The sequence below is a fragment of the Myodes glareolus genome, chromosome 5 (assembly GCF_982192425.1).
Source record: "Myodes glareolus chromosome 5, mMyoGla1.1, whole genome shotgun sequence".
Taxonomy (NCBI): Eukaryota; Metazoa; Chordata; class Mammalia; order Rodentia; family Cricetidae; genus Myodes; species Myodes glareolus.
The window spans coordinates 14,341,648-14,369,644 of record NC_142030.1 but is presented as its reverse complement, the minus strand read 5'-3'; the positions used below and the strand labels follow the sequence as shown (position 1 = coordinate 14,369,644).

The window sequence follows — 27,997 nt, the reverse complement described above, 5'->3', positions numbered from 1 at the left end:
CAAAAAAGAGGCCTGCTTGGCATGGGCCGTCCTAACACCCTAGGTCCCAGAGTCCCTTCTTTAGATGGAGGGCCAGCGGTGATCTCTTGGCACTCGGCCTCCGGGTCATTGAAGTTCAGTTTGCTGTCTGAAGTCCAGAGTCATAACTGTCCTGGATACACAGCAGATCAGCTGAGTCATTGGGCTGTGCAAGTGTACAAAAGCGAGTGGGTAGACACTCACACTCGGTCTGCCCTGCCTCTCCCAAGGGCTCGGGCTGCTACTGTGTGCAGAGCTCCACAGGTCTGCTGCTTGACGAGGACTCGGGAGCCAGCACTGAGTCCTTGTGGACGGCCAGGCACACTGGGATAACCCTGCCCAGAAGAGGAGATCAGACACTGCTGTCCCCAGGGAAAGCAACAGAAGCGTTTTGGTCGCTCCCTGCTGCAATCGGGTAAGGGGCTGACTGTCAAGTTCCATGGACAAGTCGGTCATCTTTCCTGCTGCCCCTTCTTGCTGCTCTCCTGATGACATCATGCAAAATTTGTTCATTTGCTTCCAGGACCTGTTCAGCTGGGTCCAAAAACAGTTACTGTCTGTGCCGGCTGTGGTGCAGAGGGCTAGGGACCACGACAGGAGCCGAGACAGGCACGGTCTCACGTTCTGGTAACAGGATCTATTATGGTTTGAGCCTCGGGCTGGGGGAACTGGATGCACATGCCAGCTCTGCCAGGGCACTTCCTCCCTGTGTCCCCCACAGTCCCCACACCTACCCTACCTTCCATGACAAGAGGCTCCAGAGGATTCTGTGCGCCTTCTCCAAGAGTAAGGTTTTTGTCAGGGAAGAGGTGGCTTTAGATTTAAAAAAAAAGAAAGAAAGAAAGAAAGAAGGAAAGAAGGAGAAAGAAAGAAACCTGTGCAACAATCCTTTCTTCCTTCCCTTCTCCCCCTCCCCCGCTCAGTCCCTTCCGCCTTCCCTCCCTCCAACCTACCTTCCTTCCTTCCTTCCTTCCTTCCTTCCTTCCTTCCTTCCTTTTTTCCTTCCTTCCTTTCTTTCTTTCCTTCTTTCTGTCTGTCTGTCTTTCTTTCTTTCTTTTTCTTCCCTTCCTTCAACATCTTTTCTTAATCCACTAAAGTCAGACAGGCCTGTCTGTGTCCACCCCTGGTCTGTTTTAATTCAATGAATGCTGGTCTTGCCACCTGGCTGATAGTTATCAAGGACGCCTTTCCTGGGGACAGGCACTGAGAGTGAGGAAAGGAAATTCTCAGCCAGACAGGCTGAGAATGGCCGCTCCCCAGCATCCAAAGCTGCCCTCTGGCGAGACCAGCAAAGCCTTTCTGGTCTCCCTGGAAACTTTGTCACAGAGACTCTGAGCCACACAGAACTGAGGAGGGAAATGTGTAGGAAAGCTCACATCTGTGTTCACAGGGCATGGCTCCGGAAGCTGGTTGGTGTGAAGGCTAAGTGTGCCTGTGGTTCAAGTTAATGGGGATTGTGTCAATCTTGAAAGTCACAGCGGTATCTGAGATGAGGTGGGGAGTCTGAGCAGAGAGGAGCTGGCCATGGAGGGGGCCGAATCTGTGTGGCAGTGGTGCGGTACCTAGTGATGCTGGGTGTGAGGGAAGAGACAGGTGGACTCCAGGGCTGATGACGGGCTTGGGGAGGTTGGTAAGGTCACTTGCCAAACATAATCAGTTTCCACGTGTGAGTTCCCATACACGCCAGGAAGCAGGTGCCCAATACCTAGCCACAGTGCGGCAGAATCCCTAGTGCTGACCCTCTGCACACTCGTGGATCCAGGAAGGGCACCCACAGGCCTGATTATCAGCTTTAAGGGACTCTGGATAGGGGTACCCTGGGGCCTCTACCAACACCCAGGAAGAGCCTGACACACAGACAGGTTGCTTTCCTGCCTACACTTCCACTGCCTGGAGTGGCCCTGCACCCATCTGGTCCCCTCTATGTTCTGTCTTCCCTCTGCTCCTACACACATTGCGTCTTATGCAACCTCCTCTGCCACTGTCCCGAGGACACGGTTCATGTTCCAGCCTACTTCCTCCAACATAGCCATACTGGCTGCTCCCTGGGAAAAGGGAAGCTGAGGAGCCAGGCCACAGTCTGGGCTGAGCCTTCCTCCTATTGGTCTTCAGAAACCAAGTTCTTTTTCTCTTTGAGGGGGGAAAACAAACAAACAAACAAACAAAAAAACAGGCATCAAACGGGGATTAACACATAATCTGATTTCCTGAACTTTAATAGGCCATGAGTAGCCACAGAAATTTGAGAAGTGGTTGCATTGGACCCAGGGGAGGGTGGAACATGGAGGAATCACCAGCAACCATATAAATATACTCCAACTGGATTAGACATTTGAAAGGTGTGTGCTTTCTGTTTCAATAAACTGTTGGAAATGCACAGAGAGGATACGGGGGAAAAGATGAGCTTCCTAATGCTTTATCCACAACTGGACTCTGTCTTCCATAACCTTTGACCTGTTGCTCCCCTTCCACCAGAAGGACAGCCCTCTAGAGAGATGGAGCAAGGAGCCCAGTCAGCTCCACTCAGACCCAGGCCCTGCTGTCAGGCCCATAGGGCGGGTAGTCCCTCATCTCCCAGGGATCTAGGTGGACAGAAAACCTTCCTACCAGGAGCCAAAGCTTCCTCAGAGGTCCCAGGCCTCAGAACGTGCCCCAGGAGCACATCCAGGGCTGTGTCAAAGCCACCATGCTCGTTTCCCCAGGATAGTTCATGGTTTTCATGACACAGTAGGAGTGGGGTGGATTTACCTATCTTCTCATTGGCTTCCAACTTTTCTATACACAATTTCAGGAATGTTGGCCTAAATTAAACCGAACGTGTGATCCATGCCTGCTGTCCTGGGTCCTAGGGAGACTGAGGCAGGAAAATGGCTGGAGCTCAAGGGTCTGTGGCCTCCTGAGGATCATAGTCAGAGCTCCCCTCAGGATAATTACAAAAAGCAGAGTCTGAAGGCTACTATTTCTTTCAAACAACAGAGCCCAGCACTGGGAACACATGAATCATAAACCATGCACATAGTCAAAGAGGCTGGAACAAAGGGATGTTTTAAAAAGGCAGAATGCGGAATGTGGAAATGAAGAAACAGAGGAAGAGTTCTGGCCTAGTGTGATTAAGAATGTGGATTGTAGTCACAGCAATTAAAAGAAAGCAAACAAAAGAAACTAAAAGTCACATGGCAAAGGCTGGTTTTTTTTTTTTTTTTTTTTTTTTTTTTTTTTTTTTTTAACAAATGATCCTTGACCATGGTGGTCGGTAAGGACAGAGGCCTTGATCTGAGATGGGGTTCACAGCCACTGAGATGACACCTTGAAGAAGCACTTCTGTGTGAGGCTGTGGCGGCCGTGTGCAAGCCAAGGGTGTGGCAGTCTTTAGTGACAGCTACCGCCAAGCGATCACGCAGAAGAATCTTCCTCATAAACTCTGGGGTTTGTGTGAAAAAAACAAAACACAGCTGAAACAAGAAGCATGGCTTTCAGCTGCATGGTGGTGGCACACGCCTTTAATCCCAGCACTCAGGAGGCAGGGGCAGGTGGATCTCTGTGAGTTCGAGGCCAGCCTGGTCTACAGAGTGAGTTCCAAGATAACCAAAGCTACACAGAGAAATCCTGTCTCGGAAAGAAAAAAAAATATAGTGTGGATTGCGGGCAGTCCTGCTTTTCGTCCCACCCAGCTCCTGCACGGCTAGCTTAGCCCTGGAAATAACAACACACAAATTGTATCATTTAAACACTACCTGGCCCATTATCTCTAGAGAGTTAGTTACTGGCTAACTCTCACATCTTGATTAACCCATTTCTAATAATCTGTGTAGTACCACGAGGTGGTGGCTTACCAGGAAAGATTCAGCATGTCTGACCTGGTGGCTGGCTCCATGGCGTCTGCCTCATTGCCCTCTTCCCATCATTCTGTTCTGTTTTCTCCACCTACCTAATTTTCTGTCCTATCAGAGGGCCAAGGCAGTCTCTTTATTAACCAATGAAAATAACACATAGACAGAAGGCCCACCTACATCATTTCCCCTTTTTCTATTTAAACAAAAAAGAAAGGCTTTCATTTTAAACATAGTAAAATTACATACAACAAAACAGTTATCAAGTAAGAATCACAGTTAAAATATTTGTATCTATTTTATCTTTTATCATAACGAAGGAAAACTATAACTAACCATTCTTCAACTCCATCAAAGACTCCAGAAGGATATAATATTACCTAAGCAAACAAGAAATAAGCAACTTCCAAACTCTAGAAATGACAGAGACATCTCGCTGCCTGTACAGTCACCCAAAGTTCTTTTGTACCATTGGGGCATCCCTCTTCGGCCTTCAGGCCCATAGTATCCAGCAGACATTTCCATGAAACAGGAAATTTCAAAGGCAGTTCAGTCATCATCTGCTGTGTCCTGCAGAATGTCTCGCAGACTCTTTCATGAATCAGGAACCCCGAAAGACCATCTCACCTTTAGGAGAGTTTAGCAGTCCTTTCTCTGTGGGTTCTCTATGTCCAGTTCATGCAACAGTCCAGGCAAGAGCAGTTTCTTGCCCAAATGGCTAACCAACTCCATAGGAGCGTCTTCGATGCCCATCTTCCTCTTGAAGTAGATTGGTGCTGCCAGGAGCAGACGTGTCTCATTGTCATGAAAAACCCTAAGTTATTAAAACATTAAATGCCATATTTTGTAGTCTTTGAAAGATATGAAGAATGCCTATCTAACTGAAATATATCTCTATGTATCTAGAAAATCTAACTAACATGACTACAAGCTTGACTATTATTGATGATTATCCATTAACAACCTATATTTCCTAATTATACATTACATTTTTAAATGAACTACATAATCACAATACCTTAATCAAGATCAGAAATACATATACGTATAACAAAATTGACCTTAAATCCATACCAATGTAAATTATCTATATCTATATCATATCACCCATTAAATGTAAAAGAACATTTATAAACAATATTTGGGAATATGGCCATAGTTATTTCTCTCCAAACTGCTTCGTGCTGAATGGGGGCACTGTTATTCAAGTCTTTTATGGTATAATCTGTGTGCTAGATTCATTTTAGTCGGCAGTTGAGCAAAGTAATTTTTTGAGGGTGTTCACAGCAACCTTTCAGGAGGGTGTGGTCTATCATACCATATTGGGATAGAAGCAATCCACAGGGTCTCATCCTCTGTGAAAACAAAGGAAGGACCTCCTTTCCAAAGCATCATATTCTTAGACCCAAATTCTGAAGTCATAATACCCTTATATCCATTCTGGTTTAGCCTGGCAGCCCATATAATGAAATGTCTCTCTGTACTTAGCTCCTTCACAGTCAAAAGTTTTAAAGAAAACATAATATACAGAATCCAAACTCTCTGTGAGTTTTTCATTTTTACGTGGCTTATTTTATTTATTTCTTTTAATCTATAACTATCTGTACTCTGTCTCTTTAAAGACTTTACCCTTTTTCTTTAAGGCATTAACTTTGTTCTCTATATTCTTTTTCTTCTCTCTCCCAAGCCTACGTACACTCATCCAACACTGTGACCCATTTAGAGGTCTTTTATGTCTGAATCTGTCCTATTGTGAATCCGTAATTTTTTACTATGCAGAAGAATTTTTGTTTTGCAGTTTTAAATCACTAAGCATTTAAAAATCTAAGCTGTAACGTTCTTGGTCAAAAACAGGTACTGCCTGTTTGCCCCACCCAGCCCAACATGGCAGAGCCGCTGGTGCCTCTGAGCCTTGTGCATTGCACTGCTAGCATGGCGGAGCTGCTTGTGCCTCTGGGCCACGGCACACAATGACCCCCTTTGAGGCACACAGCGAGTCTAGTTGCCATCAAACAAATCATAGCACTTTACTCCAAAGGGTCCATTCAAAAGCTCTGTCTCCTGCAGGAGCCAGACAGAGATTGCAATGGCGGCACAGCCCAGAAACTGGTATTTCAAAACCGCCACTTTCTAGTAAAGGAAAGCCGAGGAAGCTGTGTTTTAAAATAACACGGCTTTTTTTCTGCCTGTATTGCTGAATCAGGAAATCTCTCTACGGCACGTCCTAGCAAACAGCAAAAAGGTATGTTAAACTATCTTTCCCTTATTTGTAAGCCCTCTCAGGTTTTTAAGTGGATTTAATTACCACGTTGGGTGCCACTTGTAGTGTGGAGCTGCGGGCAGGCCTGCTTTTTGTCCCACCCGGCTCCCACACAGCTAGCTTAGCCCTGGAAATAACAACATACAAATTGTATTCATTTAAACACTGCCTGGCCCATTGTCTCTAGAGACTTAGTTACTGGCTAACTCTCACATCTTGATTAGTCCCCCCTCCCCCAAAAAAGAATGCCTTTTGCTCTGTCATTGTTGACATTTTTCTTACAGGACAAATGTGAATAAACCCAGGATTTCTTGGGGCAGGTGCCAGGGAGTAGCCCATTGGCAGCTAGAGTCTCTGGCCTACCAGGAAACAAGTCCTGGCCAAATCACTCCTCTTGTTGTACCAATCACCTTGTAAAGGAAATTTACCCAACCCAACGAGAAATCCAACCAGCCTTCAGAGACTCTTCAGCTGTCCATCGGGAACCCTGCTAATTCTCGGCGAAATCAGTCTGGAAATAAATTGGCCACCTTGTATGTAGGACGTTGTGGTGTGATTCTACACAAACTTCCATGTGCAGGCGGCAGTGAAGGTCTTACCCCATGAGAATTTTTGAGCAGTGTTGCAGAAGCAGAAAATGAAGGCACTTTTTTTTTTTAAATCTCTATGCTGCAACGTGTTTTGGTTATTTGGTTTCTGGTTTTTTCTTTTTTTGGCAATTGCTGATCACAGAGGCAGAAGAACCTGGTTACACGGCCTTTAACAAGACTTGGGCAGTTCTCAAGGCCATTTCTTCAAGGCAGTTTGTCAAATGTTTGCTCTCTTCTAATGAGAGGAGGGGCCTCTGATGAGCAAGTTTAAAAGCACAGCTTCAACACACCTACTCCTCCTAAGTCAGAGCTGTAAGCATTTCTTACCGCTCTCTGTGCTGTCTAGGAGGAACAGCACTGGATGGGTTTACAGCTATTTTCTAGTGACCGTGAGGCAGGGGCCTTCAGTTAGTTATTTCTATGTAACTTCCTAAGCAGGCCTATTAGTGAATCCCTTTTAGTCATATTTAATTAATGCTACAGCTTGTTATTTCTCTCTTCCCATCCAATCTCACAGGAGTCATGTGGCTGGAACTCCTCCTGGCCTCAGTGCTGGGCCTTGTCATCTACTGGTTCGTCTCCCAGGACAAGGAGGAAGCCTTACCACTCGGAGATGGCTGGTGGGGCCCAGGGTCAAAGCCCACAGCCAGAGAAGATGAGAGCATCCGACCTTTCAAGGTGGAAACATCAGACGAGGAGATCAAGGTGAGACGCCCTTTCCCAGCCTGGGTAGGAACCAAAGGGGCAGACTGGCTGTGGTTTGCTTAGAACAGAGTGGGGACATGGTTGAAGATGGAACATAGGAAATGGGCCATCTTGAGGTTTTGTCTGTCTGCTCTAGCCCCTGAGGGCAGATGCATTGTGCTCCTAAGTGGTAGTTCCTACTTTCTAACCCCATCACTCTGGCTACTTTTCCTCTCCCACGCAAGACCCAAGAGGGTTCTCCAATGTCACTGTGTGCATCAGAGACCAAAGGAAGCTTCATCCCCCTAGCCTCATGCCCACTTGCAGCCAGTCCAGAGTTTAAGGGAGAAAGTGAGCAGATGCCCAGGGTAGATATGGAAGTCACAAATATAGAGGGAAGTAGTGTTCGGGAAATACAGTCACATGGAGACCACAGGGTCAGCCTTGGGTAGGCCCCTACTGTGTTGACCACTTCTGGGCCCATCATATCGTCACACCAAGCCTGTCCATTGTCACGTGTAAACAGAGACTGCTCTTTCATTTCCAGGCTTCCCAGACCCGAATAATCACGCAGAAACTATGTTAGTTACAACACTGTTTGTCCAATGACCCAGGCATATTTCTAGCTAGCTCTTACATCTTGAATTAACCCATTTCTATTAACCTGTGTATTGCCACAGGGCTGTGGCAGACAGTTTCCAGGTCCTTCTCCTTTGGCAGCTACATGATGTCTCCTTGACTTGGCCTACTTTCTTTACATATATATTGGATTGGATTTTCTGCCTGGCTTTGCTCTGCTACATCATTGGCCAAAATAGCTTTATTCATTAACCAATGGCAATAAAACATACTCACAGCTTACAGAGGGGAATCCCACATCAATCACTTGTTGTGCCGGCTCTCAGAGGTGGGCCCTGAGAATGGTACAGCAGTGGGTCCTGGGTGATGTATTCTAAGTCTAAGGATCCTGGCCTTTCCACGTAGAGTTGGAGTCAGAAAGGAGGGGCCAGAGGGTAGAGGGAGGAGAGAAGGAAGTCTTCTGGAGGAGCCAGACCAAGTGGGGTCCCAAGGAGGCAGACCTTACAAAGCCCATCCTTTGCTTCCCCATGCGGTCCTTATGCAGCTACTGTGACAGGTGCCCCACCGGGTGCCTGGAGAACAGAGACCCCTCCCTCACACAGCTCAGCATTTAGCATCCATCCGCAAGAAGGGAGTATCCAAAGATAGAGTGACCCACACATCAGCAGAGATTAATGTCATCAGGCTCTAGAAAAAAGGTCACAAAAGGTCTCAGGAGGAAGGGATTGAGACCGGAAACTGGACTGAAGACAAGAGCAAGTGGCTAAGGTTCCTGTGTGGGGCGCGCTGGGCCCTTACTGCTGATGGTAGAAGCTGATCTCTGAGGATCCTTCTGAATGGAGCCAAGACTTGGAAGGAGTCTAAGTTTCCAAACCTGTTTGTGGGAGGCCCAGGGACATGAAAACCTCTGGGAATAACGACACCTGAACCACTCCATGAGGCACCAGGCACGTCCCTCAGCAGGAATGCTGACCTTTGAACTGAATCCACTGTATTTGGATCCTGTGTCCTTTTTATCTGAGCTAGGATCTTTTGATACTGTGAAGCAAGAACTGGCAGACCATGACTCAAGGCCAAGTGTAGCCTACCACTTGTATTTAACTGCCTGGTGAGCAAACTTTGGTGTCTTTAAAGGAACAGAGGGGGAAAAAACAAAAAAAAAAGTAATAATTGAAGTCATGTGATGATTGTCTGGCATTTGAGCTTCAGTCCTGTGTGTAAGTTTGACTGGAGTGTGACTTCCCTGCTCATGAGGGGCTCATCAGTGGCCACGGCCCCACAGATGATCTGGGGTTCATCTGTGGTCACAGCCCCACCGCTCATGCGGGGATCATCCATGGCTGGTCCTTCACTTCAGGGAAAGAGTAGAGAGCTTGCATCTTGCCTAAAAACTTGGTATGTGACTCCCTGCAAAGTATTCCAGCTCCAGACCTATACATGGTTTTAGTGTGTTTAGAGTGAGAATTGTTGACACGCCTAAGCAATGAGAAGATGCTGGTAGGGAGAACGGATCATGTGTGGCCTGCGCAGTCTTCCAGTCTCTCCCTGCACCCCCCATCCCACCGATAGATGAAAGGGAATTTGAAGTCCACAGGGAGAACCCGTAAGCTCTTCAGGGATCCAGTGACACCCATGAGCCCTGTGTGGCCCCTCCATGGTGTTCGTTTGTGACTGCAGGGCTCACTCTGAGTTGTAGACACAGCTCTCTCCTGCCTCTGCTCACCCACCCTGGCTTCTTCACTGCAGGACTTACACCAGAGGATCGATAGGTTCCGGGCAACCCCACCTTTGGAGGGCAGTCGCTTCCACTATGGCTTCAACGCCAGCTACCTGAAGAAAGTGGTGTCCTACTGGAGGAACGAGTTTGACTGGAGGAAGCAGGTGGAGATCCTCAACCAGTATCCTCACTTCAAGACCAAGATTGAAGGTGAGTTTGCAGAAGCCCAGCCTGGCCTAGTGGTGTGTGAGTCACGGGGACTGCCTTCCTGTGTGAGATGAGTGACCCAATGTCAACCATGCTGCAGCACTCCAGGATGCAGGAAGGTCAGTGACCCCAAGTCAATCATGCTGCCGCACCCCAGAATCCAGTGAAAGGCCACAAAGATGCTGTGGTTCACCATCTTGCAGGATATACAAATAATGCCAAGAGTCAACAAACCATCAGTGTGTAGCACTAGACTTGATGGCAGAACAATGATTTTGCAACCAAAGACCTGTAAAGTCCAGTTAGGAATCTAGAGGTCCTTGTGCAATATCATCAAAGGAAGCCTGGGGTCAGAGTATGGCCTGAATCAGCTCAGCCTCTGCTGGAGTTTCAGGCTAGGTAATCCATTGGGGTGCTCAACAGTCAACCATATGATAAACTGTCCTGTTCAACTATAGCCCTCAACCTCATGACCTCCCTCACACTGTCCCTCTGACTAGCCCTGAAGGCACAAAGTCTACTCTTTATTTCCAGGAAGGCTGACCCCAGGGTCATCTGAATTAATCGACCCTTAATAGAAAGCAAAATTTTGCCAAGACTTGATTAAGCAGGGAATCTTTAGTAAAATTAAATCATGCTGTTAATTTTTTAACCCATTTATTTTTATTGTGGTAAAATGCATGTAACATAAAATTCGCTGACCTTGGTGATCTTGAAGTTCACAGTTCAGTAGCTCCGTGGCAAGAAGTGTGTTGTCCCATGGCATGAAGATGATTCATTGCTAGGCAGGCTGTTTCCAGAAGCTTTCCACCAGCCCAAGCTGACCCCTTTGGCTGTTGTGAATAACACTGAACACGGGTGTACGCTTGCCTCTTGAAGACCCTGCTTATGGCCAGACGCAGTGCTGCATGCCTGTAATCCCAGCACTTTAGAGGTGCAGCCAGGAGGATGAAGTGTTCTAGGTCAAAGTAGGCCATCCACATGAGACCCTGTTTCAAAACACAAAAGAAAGCAAAGAGACTCTTCAACTGTTTGGGCTGTCACCCAGAAATGGCAATGCTGAATCAGATAGAATCTCTATACTCAATTTTTTGAGAAATCACCATCAGCAACAGAACATTTTATGTTTCCTCCGGAGTCCACAGCTGTTCCAGTTTCTCCATATTCTCCCCTGAGGCTTGTTAATTCCTGGAATTTGTGACAGTAGCCATGCTGAAGGGTAAAGATTGATATCGTGTGTGTGTGTGTGTGTGTGTACATATATTGTCATTTTGTTTGTTCGTGGTGATGCAGACTAACTATTCACCATCATTAATGGTTTCAAGCATCTTTTCATTGCATATTAGTCATTTTTAGATCTTTGGAGAAATTTGTGTCTAAATCCTTTGTCCATGTTTTAGGATGCTGTTTCACTCTATGGTCCAGACTGGTCTGAATTTGGGAGCATAAAAAAATAACTCTCCTGCCTCAGCCTCCCAAATAGCTAGGACTATGGGTGGAGTCTGGAGTTACTCTGTGGTCACGTTTCACTCTTTGTGTGTGTCCCGCTATGCTGTTCTCTGCTGTAAGAAGGCCACTTGTTCGTTTCTGGCCACTTAGCCCCAAAATAATCACACAGAAACTGTATTAATCAAATCACTGCTTGGCCCATCAGCTCTAGCTTCTTATTGGCTAACTCTTACATATTAATTTAACCCATTTCTATTCATCTGTGTATCACCACGTGGCTGTGACTTACCGGCTAAAGTTCTGATGCCATGTCTCCGGCAGGGCTACATGGCTTCTCTTTGATTCCGCCTCCTTCCTCCGGTGTATTCAGTTTAGTATTCCCCACCTAACACTGTTCTACTCTATTAGGCCATGCCAATTTTCTTTATTAATTAGCCAATCATATTCACAGCATACAAAGGGGAATCCCACATCAGTTCTCCAGAACCTGGCGTCTCCTGCCATGATGTTGTCGAGAGCATCCAAGCCACTCTCCCAAAGCCCATCTGTTCAGACTGACGTACCAGTCCCCACAGGTTGTCATTTAAAGCCAGTGGCCCTGCTTCTTGAGCTCAGACATGGATCTCTCTGCCGTCTCAACTTTTCTGTGTCCGTGCAGCTGATACGAACAGGGTACTTCTCCATCACAGGTATTGTACTCAGCCTGGGATGGGCACTTAGACAGGGCAGGTTCGGGTCTTCCTGTCTTATGGATCATGGTTAGGGGCATAAAGAGAGAAGGCTCCAAAGCTGCTTCCTTCAGTTGTGAGTAAGGGCTTCTTGGAAGAAGGATCCACTGCACCAAGACTGGAGCTAGTCTGGTGTGAGGGACAGGTGAGCCAAGGCTGGAGAATAAGACAGAGTGCAGGGCAGGAGGTGCCAAGGGCTGTTTCCTTTCTGGTGACAAACTTAGCTAAGTGTGGTGACAACTTTTCTCCAGTGACCTCTGGACGCCCCAGTCTCTGTGTCACAACACAAAGCTTCCTCCATGTACAAATGCTCCAAGAAGGCAGTTCCAGCCTGGAGTTCACCCCTGAACAGTTGTGTGTGCTTTCCCAGACCTGGTCCTGACAGGATGGGGTCTGCCTGCTGAGCTTGGAATCCTGGTTCTCTGATGGCCTTGTGGGCCATCTATGAGCTTCAGTCCTCATACCCCGCAGTTCTTCCCTTCCGCTCCTTTCCTGGACCCCACAGGTTGGGGTGACTCACCCTGCTTTCTGCATCCTCCTGCCTGAAATGTGGCCCCGTGGCAGTCTGTGCACGACCCTGGGCTCTATATCTAACACTAATAGGAATTAATAAGGATGATAATAACTTTGAGTCTCTGTGATGTAACTGTTATAATGGAGCACAGATAAAGGCAAGTATTCCTGTCAGTGAGTTCCTAGTCTAGATCCAAATTCTGCTGTTTTTACATAAGCTTCTCGGGAGAGCCCATGTGGATGTGTGGGTTTTTTTTTTTTTCGAATTTTAAGATCAAATGATGTGGTACTAAATTTTGAATTAAAAATAACCTCATACCGTGCAGTGTAGCCCAGAAATCATAAAAATACCCACTAAAATAAATAAAAAAATAAAATAAAGTAAACATGAAGATGGCAGTGAGTTTCGCAGCAGAGAAGGACCCTGGGAGGTACTGGAAGTGGGGAAAACAGGTTCTAAAATAGAACAAGCCCAGCTTCTTACTTTTGTTAAAAGGAAGATAACATTCTAGAAGTGTTTCTTGAACATGTGCACTGTGCTAAAGGAAGCAGTCCTTTAGAACACAAGTCAGGTCTCAGATCAACCTTCGTCTTCACCTGAGAATAAGGTCAGATTAAAGCCCAGAAACCTGAGTTGCACAGCACTGAATTACGTACCAATGTCACATGGCTTTGAAAGGGAGACAGCGAAGCTGGTGTCATCCTCTGTAATCCTAGCCCTTGGAAAGTAGAGGCTGGAGGATCAAAAGTTGTGGCTCAACCTGGGACAGAGATAACCGTTTCAAAAGGAAAACAATTCTTCAGTGTGACGTTGTGGGCAGATAAACCGTAGGGAGGATAGTTATCATACCATCCTGGGAGATAGGCGTCTTTCACAAAAGGGTGCATCCTTCACGCTTCCACCTAAGCGAGGTATGTGAGACAGAAGCTGAGAGAGGCAGACTAACTGGGCTGGGGAGATGCTAAAAATGCATAGACTGTTGTGGAAAAGACAGATGTGTAAGTTCTAGGGCCCGACCTGCCTTTTACAGCCATGATGACCAGGGCTGCAGGAGAAGGGTGTGGTTCAAATGCGTCCATTTGCCTAGAATATGCAATGCCTGGGGTCAAGGCCCCAGCAGTACAATGTGAATGGATGAAGTTTTTAAAGAACAATTTTGAGAACTTCAATAGTCTAGTGCAAGAACTGGAGAGCTAGGCTCAGCAGCTAAGAGCACTTCCTACTTTGCAGAGAGTTAGGGTCCCCAGGCCCCAGGACATCAAGTGCCCTCTTTTGACCTCTGCAAGCACCAGATATTTGTGTGGTATAGAGACATACGTTCAGACAAAACACTCCTAACCATACAATAGAATAAATCTTTTAAAAGTTTAGTTTTATAATTGGAAAATGATAAGAAGTGCTTCAGCCAATACATGTAGAAAATGCATACATTTTTTATCTGTTCATAATAGAAAAATTAAATACATTTATCACAAAGACTAAAACTAAAGTATTCAGCTGTCCCACTCCTAGACAATTGCTCTGTATAATTTTGGAACTTATCCCTGAGAACTCCAAATCTCTGTATACAGTTATATAAAGTCCTTGGCCCCTGAGGGTCTAGTCTATGGTTTTTCTCCTTTAATACGATGTGAAGTCAATATGCATTCTGTAGAAACCACAACTTGGTCCTTTTCCTGGGCTTGTGCCTGTCTAGGCACAACCCTCACACGGCCCCATTACCACAGAGGAAACAAGCTATTCTGCAGGGAACCGAGGAGGCTGAGCTTTCATGTTTGACAAGTAAGGAACATTAAGTGTGTGTGTGTGTGTGTGTGTGTGTGTGTGTGTGCATGTGTGGGTGCATCTATGTGTGTGCATGTGTGTGTATGCATGTATGTTCATCTGTGTGTGTTTGTTTACATGTGCGTACATCTATGTGTGTGTATATGTGTGTGAGGGCGCTCACACTGAACACAGGGCCTCATGTATATTAGGCACGTGGTCTTCTACCACTGACGAAGGCATTTATGACTTCCAAAATATTCAGCTTCTGGCAGGTTTGTGAGAATATAAGCTACATAGTGGCTGTTGCATTCATGAACAAGCAGCCTATTAATTAGCCTGATTAGCCTAAATATAAATATAATAAACATTATGACTATGGATTTCTATCTATCTAACTTGAAGACTAAGAGAATGTACAACTGTGCAATGAGTGAGGACAATGACCTCCAAATGTAAACAATGTACATAAATATGTTAATCAGAGGTAGGAATGTAAATATATGTATATATATATTAATACAAATAGAGGTAGAAGCACACTCACATACAGTATTCAATATATCAATGTACAAAAATCAACAGCAATACGATTTTCTAAAAACAATAACTCACAAATACCAATATATTATTATCCCAATCTATCCCCTCTTTTTTTTTTGATAAACACCCCTGAGCTTACAAAATACCTCCCCCATTCCCTCATCCCTATATCAACTATAACCAACCCCTAAATGATGTCCCTAAACCTGACGGCAGATTCTACTGGGAGAGGGGACATTGTCCTCTAAAATTGCTTCCAGCTGTCACAGGGGCGACGTTTCTCTTAGGGGTCCTGTGAAGATAATTGATGATAAAATTCCCATATAAACATTTGGTGTGAGAGAGTTGTAAATAGTCTCTGAATAAGTTGAGGAGGTCTGGCCAGAGTCTTGTCAAATATTGTGCAGCATCCAGAACTGTTTTGTGTAGCTGGTACCAAAAAACAGGTCTAAAAAAATAGCGCTGTCAACATTATGACATCACAGTAACCAGGTGGAGTTGGTGTTGTGGGGCCCCATCTTCATCCTAGACGCTTTAAAGATTACTGCAGGAAAATTTATTGTCTGTCATGGGAAATTTAAACATTATCTACGAAGCCATATACAGACATGTATATATATATATATATATATATATATATATTAATACAGATAGAAACAGATGTGGGGAAAGGCAAAGAAAATTTATCAATTATAGTTATTCTGTCCCGTATCTTGGCTCTTGACATGAGACAGAAACTCTGGGATGTCTCTTATCAACAGGATTGGAAAGGAAGAGGGACTGAGCCATTGTCCAACTCCAAAACCAGCTCTACATATTTATAAATAAATGCGCATTAGTACATATTAAAAAATAGTAATACTTACCTAAACTATTTGGATTCATTGTTGATCCTCTTTTGGTCGTAGGCAGTTTCTATATTCAATTATCCAGGGTCCTTTGGATCCTTTGAAAATGAGCCTTCTCCTGTGGAGACAAGAAGAGAACCCTGCCCACAACCTATATATTTCCCTTACCTTTGGTGTGATTATTATCCTTGTAAGTGAGTTATCATTTGTCTCTTCCAAGAGGCTTCTCCTCTTCAAACCAAACCTTTATTAATTTTGATGGTATCCACAATTTTTCCTCTCCTTCCCCAACGCAGCACATGTCCTGGTTTCCACTGTGAGGTCAGCACATCCTTGAAATAAATTGGTTGATTTAATTCAGCAGACTTTTCCAATATCCAATGTCTTTCTGCAGCCGTTGTCCCCTTCTCATTAGCATTGAGAAAATTCAAGGTTAATAAAGCATTATGTAACCTATTCCTGGGGGTATTTTCCACCCCTTTCTGTTTGTTCAACATATCTTTTATAGTTCAATTTGATCTTTCAATAACTGCTTGACCTGTAGGAGTGTATGGTATACCTGTAACATGCTTAATATTATAATAAGCAAAAAATCGTGTCATTTTCCTAGAAACATAAGCTGGACCATTATCCGTCTTTATCTGTGTAGGTATACCCATGATGGCCATAACTTCTAATAAATGAGAGATTACTGAATCAGCTTTTTCTGAGCTTAAAGCAGTTGCCCATTGGAAACCTGAGTACGTGTCAATGGTGTGATGTACATATTTTAATTTGCCAAATTCTGGAAAGTGAAACACATCCATCTGCCAAATTTCATTCTTTTTAATACCCTTTGGATTAGTCCCTGCAGGCAATGGTGTTTGGTTATAAAAAGAGCAAGTAGGGCATTTCTTTACAATCTCCTTAGCTTGTTGCCATGTAATAGAAAACTCTTTTTTCAAGCCTTTGCTATTGACATGATGTTTTTTATGAAATTCAGATGCCTGCAGCACACTACCAATCAATAAGTGATCAATATCTGCATTACCTTGTGCTAGAGGACCTGGCAGACCCGTATGGGATCAGATGTGTGTTATATACATAGGGCAAAGCCTGTTCCTGATCATGTCTTGTACCTGGATAAGCAATGAGGTCAGTTCTGTATCATCAGGTATAAATTCAGGAGTTTCAATATGCAAGATAACTCTTTCTGCATATTGTGAGTCAGTAATTATATTAAGAGGTTCTTTATATCCCTAAGCACCATAAAAATGGCATATAATTCTGCCTTCTGAGCAGAATCATAAGGACTTAGTTCCACTTTACTCAATTCTTCTGATTTGTAACCTGCTTTCCCTGATTTATTAGCATCAGTATAAAATGTACAGGCTCCGGTTATTGGAGCATCACGGACAATTCAAGGAAGGATCCAAGAAGTTCTCTTTATAAAATTAAGTCTCTTGCTTTTTGGGTAATTGTTATTGATTTCTCCCAAAAAATTAGCACAAGCTCTTTCCCATGGTTCATTGTCTTCCCACAACTTTTTTTTTTTTATCTCATCAGCAGTGAAAGGTACTATAATTTCTGCTGGGTCTATACCTGCTAATTGACGAAGTCTCAATTTTCCTTTTATAATCAATTCAGAGACTTTTTCCACATAAGTTTTTAATTTTTTACTTGGTTTGTGTAGCAAAAAAAATCCATTCCAAGATAATATCGTCTCTTTGCATCAAGATTCCTGTAGGAGAAATTCTGGAAGGCAATATAACGAGAATACAACTAAGCTTTGGATTTACCCTGTCCACATGAGCCTCCTGTAATTTCTCTTCAACCATTGTCAGTTCTTTTTCTGCTTCAGCTGTTAATTCTCTGGGACTGTTTAAGTCTTTATCACCATCCAAGGTTTTGTTTAAATGAATTATTTGATCAGGTGTTATCCCAACAGCCGGTCGTAGGCTGGAGATGTCTCCTAATAATCTTTGAAAGTCATTAAGAGTTCGTAACCGGTCTCTCCTGATTTGTGCCTTTTGTGTCTTAATTCTTTGTAAACCTATTTTATAACCTAAATAATTAACAGAATCTCCCCTCTGAATTTTTTCAGGAGCAATTTGCAATCCCATTTAGGTAACACTATTTTTACTTCTTCAAACAGCCTTTCTAAGGTATCTTTGTTTTGATCAGAGATCAGGATATCATCCATATAATGGAATATTATGGACTTAGGAAATTGTTTGCATATAATTTTTAATGGTTGGCTTACAAAATATTGGCACAGGGTGGGAGAGTTTAACATTCCCTGTTGGAGGACGGTCCACTGGTACCTCTTGCAGGCTGAGAGTTATTATAAGTAGGCACTGTGAAGGCAAACTTTTCTCTATCTTTTTCTTGTAATGGTATAGTGAAGAAACAATCTTTCAGATCAATAACTGTAAGAGGCCATCCCTTTGGTAACAGGGAGGGCAGAGGAATTCTAGATTGCAGAGGGCCCATTGGTTGAATAACCTTGTTGATAGCTCTAAGATCTGTCACCACTCTCCATCTACCAGATTTTTTCTTAACAACAAATACAGGAGAATTCCAAGGGCTGGTAGATTCTTCTATATGTCGAGAATCTAATTGCTCTTGTACCAGCTGTTCTAAAGCCTGTAACTTTTCCTCAGCTAAAGGCCACTGTCTAATCCATATTGGTTTCTCAGTCAACCATTTTAGAGGCATGGCTGTTGGTACCTCTGAAGGACCATCAATTGTGTTGTGTTCTTGTATAGTTCTAATGGCTGGTTTCCACCATCTGTAATATCTTGTAATATTTTCCTCAGGAATATAGGCTCTAGAAGCAGCAGGAATGTTAATTTGGGTATTCCATTGCTGTGATAGGTCACGGCCCCATAAATTCACTGCAATATTGGCTACATATGGCCTTAGTTTTCCTATTTGTCCGTCTGGACCTATACAATTGACCCATCTCATGCTTTGTCTTACTCGAGATAGAGTTCCAATTCCTAGGAACTGAATATCTACCTCCTGAAGAGGCCAATGCGGATGCCAAGATTCTGGAGTAATGATACATCCACACCTGTGTCCAGTAAGCCAGTAATAAATTTGCCGTTTACACACACTCTTAGCTTTGGACTTTGTTCATTTATAGAAGTCTGCCAGAATATCCGTTTACTTTGTCCTCTTAGATTTCTTGATTCATTCCCCACATTTAACTCATCCTTCAGGCCGTTATTGCTTTTAACAGCAGGCATGGGGCATTCTAATTTCCCTGAAGAGGCATGTTCTCTGCAGTGATCGGAAATGACTGGACCACATTTGCCATGGGGGCCTGCTTGAGGCCCCCAATTGAGTTTCCGGATGGCAACGGGTTGCCCTGTTTATCTCTTGTTGACCTACACTCATTCGTCCAATGCCTGTCCTTTCCACATCTCCTACATAAACCTGAAGGCTGAGTCCTCCTATTCCTGTTATTCCTAGAAGAGGCATTATTCCTGGAATTCCATTGTCTGCAGTCCCTTCTCATGTGTCCCATTCTGCCACAATGAAAGCATTTTGTAATCTGATGTCTCCTTTTACCTTTGGAAATTGCTTCTTGCACCCATGTTTCATTGCCATAATCAAATGTATCAACATTCATTGTATGTAAAACCCATTCATCCAAAGGCGCTGATCTGATCTTTAAAGGCCCCAGGATCCTTTTGCATTCTACATTGGCATTTTCATAAGCCAAAGACTCAATTACTATATTTCTTGTTTCTGGATCAGGTATCCCTATTTGTACAGCCTTAGTTAGTCTTTGTAAAAAGTCACTAAAGGGTTCTCTCTGACCCTGTTTTACCCTGATATATGATTCTACTCTCTGACCTGAGTCTTGAACCCTGTCCCAGGCCCTTAGAGCTGCTGTGGCACATATGGATAAAATGTTTTCATCATAAAGAGCTTGTTCCTGAGGATCAGAGTAAAGTCCTTCACCTAGAATTTGATCTAGAGAAACCTCAATTCCTTTCGCTGATTCTTCTTGTTGTAAAAGTCTGGCCTCTTGTTTGAATAGGCATTTGAAATGCCATAAAGGTCCGTTCTCAAGGACAGCTGATGTGAGCTGGTTCCAATCTTGAGGGGTGACCCTGCTGCTGAGAGCCCAGGATTTTAACATCTCTCTAACAAAGGATGAATGAAGTCCATAATTCACAATTGCTTGTTTAAATTCTTTCAGATCATTCATACATATAGGCTCCCATGTATGTTCTTTAATGACCTGAGGGTTTTTGCAGCTGGTTATCTTTTCTGATGTTATTACTGGAAAGGCGGGTATAACTCTGTGTCGACTCAGAGTTTTCGGAAGTAAATGTTGTCTTTCTACCTTTTGCTCCTGTTCATCAGAGTCTTTGATTTCCTCAATCTTATTAAATCTGCTCACCATTGCCTTCTGTAAATCCTGAATCTCCTGTGCAGTATTATGCTCCAAAGCCTTCATTAACAATTCTAAGGCATGGAGCTCGTCCTTCAGAGACACCATTTCCTCCATGGACACTATCGCCTTCATTGATAATTCTAAGGCGTGGAGCTTGTCTGTTAGAGATATCATATCCTCCTTTGACATAATCCTCATGGCATGTACTGTGCCTTCTTGTATGGAAAGCCTATCAATAAATCTATCATACCCTTTTGATAAAGTCCAATTTTCACATTCAATGGTTTTAATCCTCTCAGCTGATGTTTCAGCACTTACAGTCATGGACTGGAGGTTACGAGTCATTTTGGTTGTCCCCTCTTTGAGAACTCCAAACTCTGATCTAGTCTCCTCTTTGAAAACTCCAAACTCTTTTGTGAGGACGTTAGTGTCAGTCTGAATTGTCCTTAAGGTTTTAATTTCTGCCCTCAGCATTGCAGATTCATTCTGTAAGGACTGCACTGTCCTTATAAAATATCCAAACACCAGAAAAGTGACAAGCCCCAGAAATAACCAAGTAAGAGGAATATCAGAGACATCCTTCAGAATATCCTCCATAACGCAATTAAAAAAGCCATTGAACTTTTGGATAGTAATATTTTCTGACATTTTCAATCAAAAGAAATTGTATTTATTTATTTGTTTTCGACTGAAAAGAAAAATCTTACCTGTAATGACCCTTGCCTGCCAGTTAGTGGTGGGGGCGCACCTGAATCCACGTGGCAATGGCACCGACCCGGAAAGCAAATTCTAAAATATATACTCTCAAATCCAAAGGTTAAATTCACAGATCGAGTGCTGGGGGAATACAGTGACAATGGGGGGTAGCAAAAGCCAAGGAAGTTAGTTGTGCAGCCCTGCAAATGCGGCTAGGAGCTGGCTAGACCCCATGTGCGGTGAGCACTCAGGCCGCTAGGCCTGCGCCACGAGGGGGAAAAAGGCCCCACGTTGGGCACCAGATGATGCCGCAGGGCGATTGGTAATGAAAAGTCCCCAGCCTATCTTAATACAAAATATACAGCTTTAATAAACAGAAGTAAGACTTACTACAGCTTACACCAGAATCCAACTGATCCATCCAGGCGTAGGAGCCAGGCAAAAGAGAGCTAGCAAGCACGCTTGCTAGGTTTATAGGCAAGCTTTAGCCTAAGGGCAGCATACCCATAAAACAGAATGTGATTGGCTGAACTCCCCTATTACTTACTCTCTCCAGGAATGGCACACAGGGAAACAAGATCCCCAGGACCTCAGGCTCCACTGCAGCAGGCCCCTCCTTTCCTCACCCCAACTGTGCTCTGTCCCCAGGGCTGGACATCCATTTCATCCACGTGAAACCTCCCCAGCTGCCCTCAGGCCGCACCCCAAAACCCTTGCTGATGGTGCACGGCTGGCCCGGCTCCTTCTATGAGTTTTACAAGATCATCCCGCTGCTGACTGACCCCAAGGCCCACGGCCTGAGTGACGAGCACGTGTTTGAAGTCATCTGTCCCTCCATTCCTGGCTATGGCTTCTCAGAGGCATCTAGCAAGAAAGGTACAGGGTGCTGGAGGGCGGCTCATTCCAGACTGGTCTGTTCCTACCAGTACTTGCTAGGGCAGCACCACCTGGAACCCTGTGCTGTGTAGCTCACAGACTTTTTGGTGCCTGCAGCGCCCCAAGGGTGGCAGGAGCAGACACACTGCCCTGTGGTCTGTGTCGTCCACAGGGTGCCAAGGCTCCTTCTTTCTGGTCTCCTCTAAACTACTTTGTGCTCAGCTGGGGAAAGAAAGGTCTGGGGAATTTCACAGGCACCAGAGCACTAGCCTTGACTCCCTGAGTAATACTCAGCATACTGCTCAGTTGTGTGCTGTTTGTGCTCATGTGAAGCTGGCTCTGGAAGCAAAGATGCTGACACCCCTACCATGATCCCCCATTTCAGACTCAAACATGTTTATCTCAAAGTGCCCTTCAGGGCACCCAGTCCTGGGCCCCCTGACTCTAATGGGAAGAAGGAAGAACAGCAAGCAGCTCAGAGTGTTAAGAGCGTCGCATCCTGGAGGACGGCTAGAAGGCAGAGCTCAGGGGCTGCTGTGTTTATTCCATAAAATGCCCACAGTGGGAAGCTCGTCCAGGGAGAGAAAACTCTCCACGGGACATTCTAGCTGACTGCCTCAGCTTCCCTCTTTGATTTCTGCAGCATGTTTGGAAGGTCCCCTTACTGCGTGATTTCTCGGGCAGGCGCCTCTGCTCATCTTTACAGATTATTGGAAACGTCTGATTTGATGTTTTGTTATTTGTCAGGTGCCACTATTGCTGCAGTACTTAAAACTCATTCGAAGCCCAAAGTCCAACTATCGCAGACAGTTCCCCAGACTGTACAGAACACCCTGTCTGTCCCCAAAGTACAGCTACCGTAGATGATTCTCCAGATTGTACAGAACACCCTGACTGTCCCCAAAGTCCAGCTACCGTAGATGATTCCCCAGACTGTACAGAACACCCTGTCTGTCCCCTTCACATTCAGGCTTCAATTCAGTGGCCACTGCCAGGATCTTCTACAAGCTGATGTCGAGGCTGGGCTTCCAGAAATTCTACATTCAAGGCGGGGACTGGGGGTCCCTCATCTGCACCAACATGGCCCAGATGGTTCCCAAGTGAGTCGATGTAGTCATCCAGGCATGGTACAGCCTCGCCAGGAACTGTGTGTGGGTGGAATCCACACAGGACCCAGGGCTGTTCACCCTAGGCCCCCCTCCAGCAGTGTCTGAGACATTGGAGCACCCCTTAGCCAGGTCCCCTCAGGCCCAAATGCTAGTGGTCCTGGGGCTAAGGAAACAGATTTTCTCTAATTGGGTGGAAGAGGGCATGTTGACCCCCTGCTCTCCTTGGGGTAACTGTGGTGACTGTCTAAAGCAGACAAAGAGGCCTGTATTAGATCATATTGGACAAGATCTATAACAGGCCTGACCAGAATACTCTAGAACAATTCCCTCCTCTCCAGCCACTCATCTCAACTCAGTGGATGCCCCCAAGGGACAGGTGCCAACGGAGACTGTCTCTTTAATCCTGTGGCCTGCCCTTCAGCCCCATCTCCTCTCACATAGCAGCCAAGCTCACCTGTGCCCATTCCTCTCCTCACAGCCACGTGAAAGGCCTGCATTTGAACCTGGCTTTTCTTTCAAGAAGCATCTACACCCTGACCCCTCTCCTGGGGAAGCGCTTCGGGAGATTCCTTGGCTACACTGAGAGGGATATCGAGCTGATCTACCCCTTCAAGGAGAAGGTTTTCAACAACCTCATGAGGGAGACTGGCTACCTACACATCCAGGCCACCAAGCCAGACACCGTGGGTAAGTACACCAGGGCAGGGGGACCCAGAGGGAATCCCAATGTCCCTGAGAACACAGCTTACAGCAAGAAAGCCCTAATAAGGTACACAAGACTCTACTTTCCTTGCTGAGAATTGAACTCAGGGCATCGCACATGCTAAGCCATTGCCGTTCAGTGCAACTGTAATCCCAGGTATGGGAGGCAGAGCCAGGGGAGCCCCACAAGTTTTAGGTACCGAGTCCACACAGTGAGTTCCAAGCCATCCTGGGCTATATAGCAAGACTCTTGATTCAAAAAAGAAGAGGAGGAAGAGAGATGAAAAAAACTAAAAATTTTAATTCATAAGGAAAATGATAGGATGATCAAACGGTAATTTGTTTAAAGGTATTAAATACAAACTTGTTTTCTAATGCATACAGAATTCATTAACACCCACAAGAAGCCAGGCCTGGTGATGCATGCAAGCCTGTGATCCCGGGTGCTCTGGAGGCTACAGCAAGACAAGGCCTCCTGGGTGGCTTAGTCTGAGACCTGATCTCAGAGTAAACACAGTAAACATGTCAGTGAGGCAGCTCAATGGGAGAGCATTTGCCTTGAAACTGTTAAGTCCCTGGGTCCAATCCCAAGTATAGAAACAAAATTACCACTGCTGTGGGGGACATTGTTTTCCTTCTTGAGAGACCAGAACCATTTGCATTATCCTGATTTTCTATCATTTACAGAGCTGTAAAGTAGCTAGAAGACAAGGGAAGGTGGAACCCCACCCCAGAACAGTGGTTCTCTAACTTCGTAATGTTGTGACCCCTTAATAAAGTTCCTCATGTTGTGATGACCCCCCCTACTGTAAAATTATTTTATAACTACTTCATTTAATTGCTACTGTAATTTTGCTGCAGTTATGAATTGTAATACAAATATCTGATATGTAGGATATCTGATATGTGACCCCTATGAAAGGGTCATTCAACCCCCAAGGGAGTCACATCCCACAAGTTGAGAACCACTGCCTTAGAAGAGCCAACCCTGTGAGGAGTCTTCTGGATGTCCCTCCCTAGAGTCCATTCAGAGGTCACCTGGGAATCATTTTGCTCATTTCAGAGCCTCCCACAGTACCCATAGCCATCCCATACCCACATCAAGGACAGCCCCTGACCACATTAGTCCTTTGCAAAGTCAGGATTCCTTTCCAGTTGTGAAACAGATGCTCATCAAATACACACACACACACACACACAGACTCATACACACATACACAAACACACATACACACATACACATATACACATACACAAACTTACATACACACACATACACACATACACACACACACACACTCATACACACATACACAAACACACATACACACACACATACACACATACACAAACACACATACACACATATACACATATACAAACATACATACACACACACACACACACACACACACACACACACACACACACGAGAAGACAGTCTCCAGCTCTCCTGCCTTCCAGGTGCACTCTCCACAAAAGCTGGCAACCTTGTTCCTTACACATGTTGCAAATGCAGGCCCCCATGGGTCCGACACAGGCGATGACCTCTTTTGGGACCTGAATGGGTCCCCCTCACTCCTCTAACTAGGTCCTGTACTCATCCTTCTGGTGACTGGAGCAACAAAGTGTGGACTCTGTATTCTAGTTCCGTTTGCTCAATATGACTTTTGTGAGGCTTCTATGCTGTTACCCTGGCCATGATGCTTAATGCTGGCTGTGCTGTTGATCTCCCCTTGCTATAGGAGGCTACTCAGGCCAGGGCTCCAGAAGTGGGGTGCATTGCAGGGCCTGCTACTGCTCTGCGGCACCCACACCCCCCAACCTGGAGTCATAGTCTCTGGGCCAGGCTCAAATCCCTCCCTTGCTCCTTCCCATCCAGGCTGTGCTCTGAACGACTCGCCCGTGGGTCTGGCTGCCTACATCTTAGAAAAGTTCTCCACCTGGACCAAGTCAGAATACCGTGACCTGGAGGACGGAGGCCTGGAGAGGTGAGGCCCCTCGGCCCTGCTGCAAGGACCCAGTCCCCAGGCTCTGCCTCTTTCTGCCTGCCATCCCATCCTGGTCCCAAGGCACTCCACGGGGAAGTCAGCAACCGTCTTCAGTCCTTGACTTGTTGCACCTCCTACACCATGGCCAACGTTGTCCTGTACAGGGGATGGGGAGGTAGAGGCAAGCAAGGTCCGGTGACTTGTTCAGCCTTCCAGTGGGTGGTGAGACAAGATATGTGTGCCAGCAAGTCCCCAAAGTAGCAAACACCGTTTATTGCAGGATAGCTGAACCCTCGCTCGTGGCACCTGTGGGTTCTGTGAAAACCAGCAGGGAGAGGTAGAGCAGTGAGAATGCATGCCTGTGAGGGTGTGCTTGTGTGTGCCTGTGACACAGTGCTGTGTGAGGGTGTGTTTGTGTGTCCCTGTGACACAATGCTGTGTGAGGGTGTGTTTGTGTGTCCCTGTGACACAGTGCTGTGTGACTCAGAGCTTAGCATTGATGCCGTGCTCATTTTGGGCACGGTCACATCGAGGCACAGGCTGCAAGACATCCAAGAAGGGGTGTCCCTTCAGAGCCCAGATCCACAGAGGTGGAGCCAGGGTAAAATATCATATGGGAGAGACAGACCCATGTGGTCTGGTTGTCCTGGCGGAGATGTCACAGAAAATGTGGATGGTAGCATCTAGAGATGCTGGAACATCCCTACAGAGGAGGGAAAGGAAAGGACAGAGGGATGGGACAGACAGACGGAAAGATCAGGGGCCAACAAGAGCCTCGCTCTACAGCCCTGAGCAGTAAGAGCAGCTCAGGAAGCAGAACTGAGAACAGAGTCGAGGATGGCGCAGGAGTGGAGATGGAGGAGCCGGGAGGGCAGCTGGGAAAGGGGTCCTGGGGTAACGTGACAGGTAGTATGGCTAGCCTAGGAAGGAGAGAAAGCTGGCACGGCCAAGGGGGCAGATGGGTGATTCAGGGACCAACACTGGCAGATCACAATTCTAGAGCAGAAAAACCTGGAAATGCCGGGCCCAGACACACTGGGCATTGGCGTCTGCCAGACTAAGATGTTCTCAGAAAGGGTGACCAGGCAGGTGGGGCAGTGATAGGCCTGTGGCCCATCAGGACACATCCAAGGTTGGGACCTTTGGAGGAGTCAGCAGCTGGGATTGGATGGGATCAGCAAGGTTAGGAGGCCATTTGGGGCTATATCCTAGTCACAGTTAAGGCTCAGAAGTCCACAGGGCTGAATCACTGAGGTCGGCAGGTGTCACAGAAGGGATGGCAGTGCTCTGCAGTGGCCACAACACAGAGGCCCTTCTGCAAGGCAGACAGCTACCAGGGATCACTGGGGCTGTAGAAGGTCACAGCCATGAGTGGCAACTGTAATTCCTCAGCCCTTCCCTGGGCTCCCAAGCTCGGCCTTACCTGATGTCCCCAGCCTGAAGGGGCAGCCCCTTTGTTCTTAACAGCCTTAGCTTTCACTGAGCCTGGGCATCCTGTGTGCTTTCCCAGGAAGTTCTCCCTGGAAGATCTGCTGACCAACATCATGATCTACTGGACAACAGGAACCATTGTCTCCTCCCAGCGCTTCTACAAGGAGAACATGGGCCAGAGTACCAAGGTCAATAGGCATGAGAAGTAAGCCTGGCTGAGCAGGGAGGGAGGACTCTGGGGTTGGGGCTGGTAACTACTTGGCCTTTAATTCAAAGAAGGAATGATGGCAAGATAAGAAAGACAGAAATGTTCTTGGAATCCTGATGTTCTCTGAATCCTGCTCTGCTGGGACAGAGAAATTGCGGTTTACAAAGTCTATGTTGAGACCCTCAAGTGACAGCGAGGAAACAGACTCACAAAGTGATTATTTAGAGGCTCACATGACCTGTTACATAGTCATCCTAGGCAAAGAGGGTCCTTAGTAAGTGAAAAGCAGTAACTGTAACTGGAGGGTAGTATAAGCCTTCGATGGCTCCATGATCTCGCTGAGCTCTCCCCAGGCCATCGGTGTCCCCTCTGGAAACAGGAGAACACAGCACCTCTGCCTCACCCTTGTCCCTCTTCCCCGCAGGATGAAGGTCTTTGTGCCCACCGGCTTTTCTGCTTTCCCTTCCGAGATAAGGCATGCTCCAGAAAAGTGGGTGAAGGTCAAGTACCCCAAGCTCATCTCCTACTCCTACATGGAGCGTGGGGGCCACTTTGCTGCCTTTGAAGAGCCCAAGCTCCTGGCCCAGGACATCCGCAAGTTCGTGTCCCTCGCAGAGCTGTAGTGACGACACTTGCTACCAACCATGGCTTTCACAGCAACCCTGGTTCCCCTGGAGTCACTTTGAGGGGAGATGACCCCGTTCTAAGGAATTCTAGGAATTCCTAAGGAATGTTTGTTTCAGCCTCTGACCACCCTGGAGGTCCACACTTAACCCCCACCCAGAGTCCCCTCTCACCATCCCATATGCATCACCCCACTGCACACCAGGGTTAAGTTTGATGATAAATGGTTTTATTTCTAA

At 45.9% G+C, this 27,997-nt stretch overlaps 2 protein-coding genes across 4 annotated transcripts in view; one reads left to right on the top strand and one right to left on the bottom strand.

Moving 5' to 3' along the window:
- Positions 1–27,997, bottom strand: part of LOC148121981 (epoxide hydrolase 1-like) — a 109,085-nt gene that overhangs the window by 16,106 nt on the left and 64,982 nt on the right. The window lies entirely within an intron of this gene.
- On the top strand, positions 175–27,997 carry LOC148121984 (epoxide hydrolase 1-like). Of its 3 annotated transcripts, none has more exons than XM_087906078.1 (9): positions 175–433; positions 7,216–7,403; positions 9,708–9,888; positions 21,466–21,693; positions 22,664–22,793; positions 23,281–23,489; positions 25,387–25,495; positions 27,006–27,131; positions 27,559–27,997. In XM_087906078.1, exons 2-9 carry the CDS (start codon positions 7,221–7,223, stop codon positions 27,755–27,757), a joined length of 1,365 nt encoding a protein of 454 aa, XP_087762204.1. In that variant the 5' UTR covers positions 175–433; positions 7,216–7,220; the 3' UTR covers positions 27,758–27,997. The 3 variants fall into 3 exon arrangements, with proteins under 3 accessions (XP_087762204.1, XP_087762205.1, XP_087762206.1); XM_087906079.1 differs by lacking the exon at positions 175–433 and adding an exon at positions 6,052–6,090; XM_087906080.1 differs by lacking the exon at positions 175–433 and having other exon boundaries at positions 27,006–27,114.

Excerpts from the sequence above, each read along its gene's own strand:
- LOC148121984 (XM_087906078.1), top strand. The coding sequence starts at position 7,221 with ATGTGGCTGGAACTCCTCCTGGCCTCAGTGCTGGGCCTTGTCATCTAC. Across the intron at positions 25,496-27,005 it reads GAGGACGGAGGCCTGGAGAG|GAAGTTCTCCCTGGAAGATC; the intron begins GTGAGGCCCCTC and ends GTGCTTTCCCAG. Across the intron at positions 27,132-27,558 it reads AAGGTCAATAGGCATGAGAA|GATGAAGGTCTTTGTGCCCA; the intron begins GTAAGCCTGGCT and ends TCTTCCCCGCAG.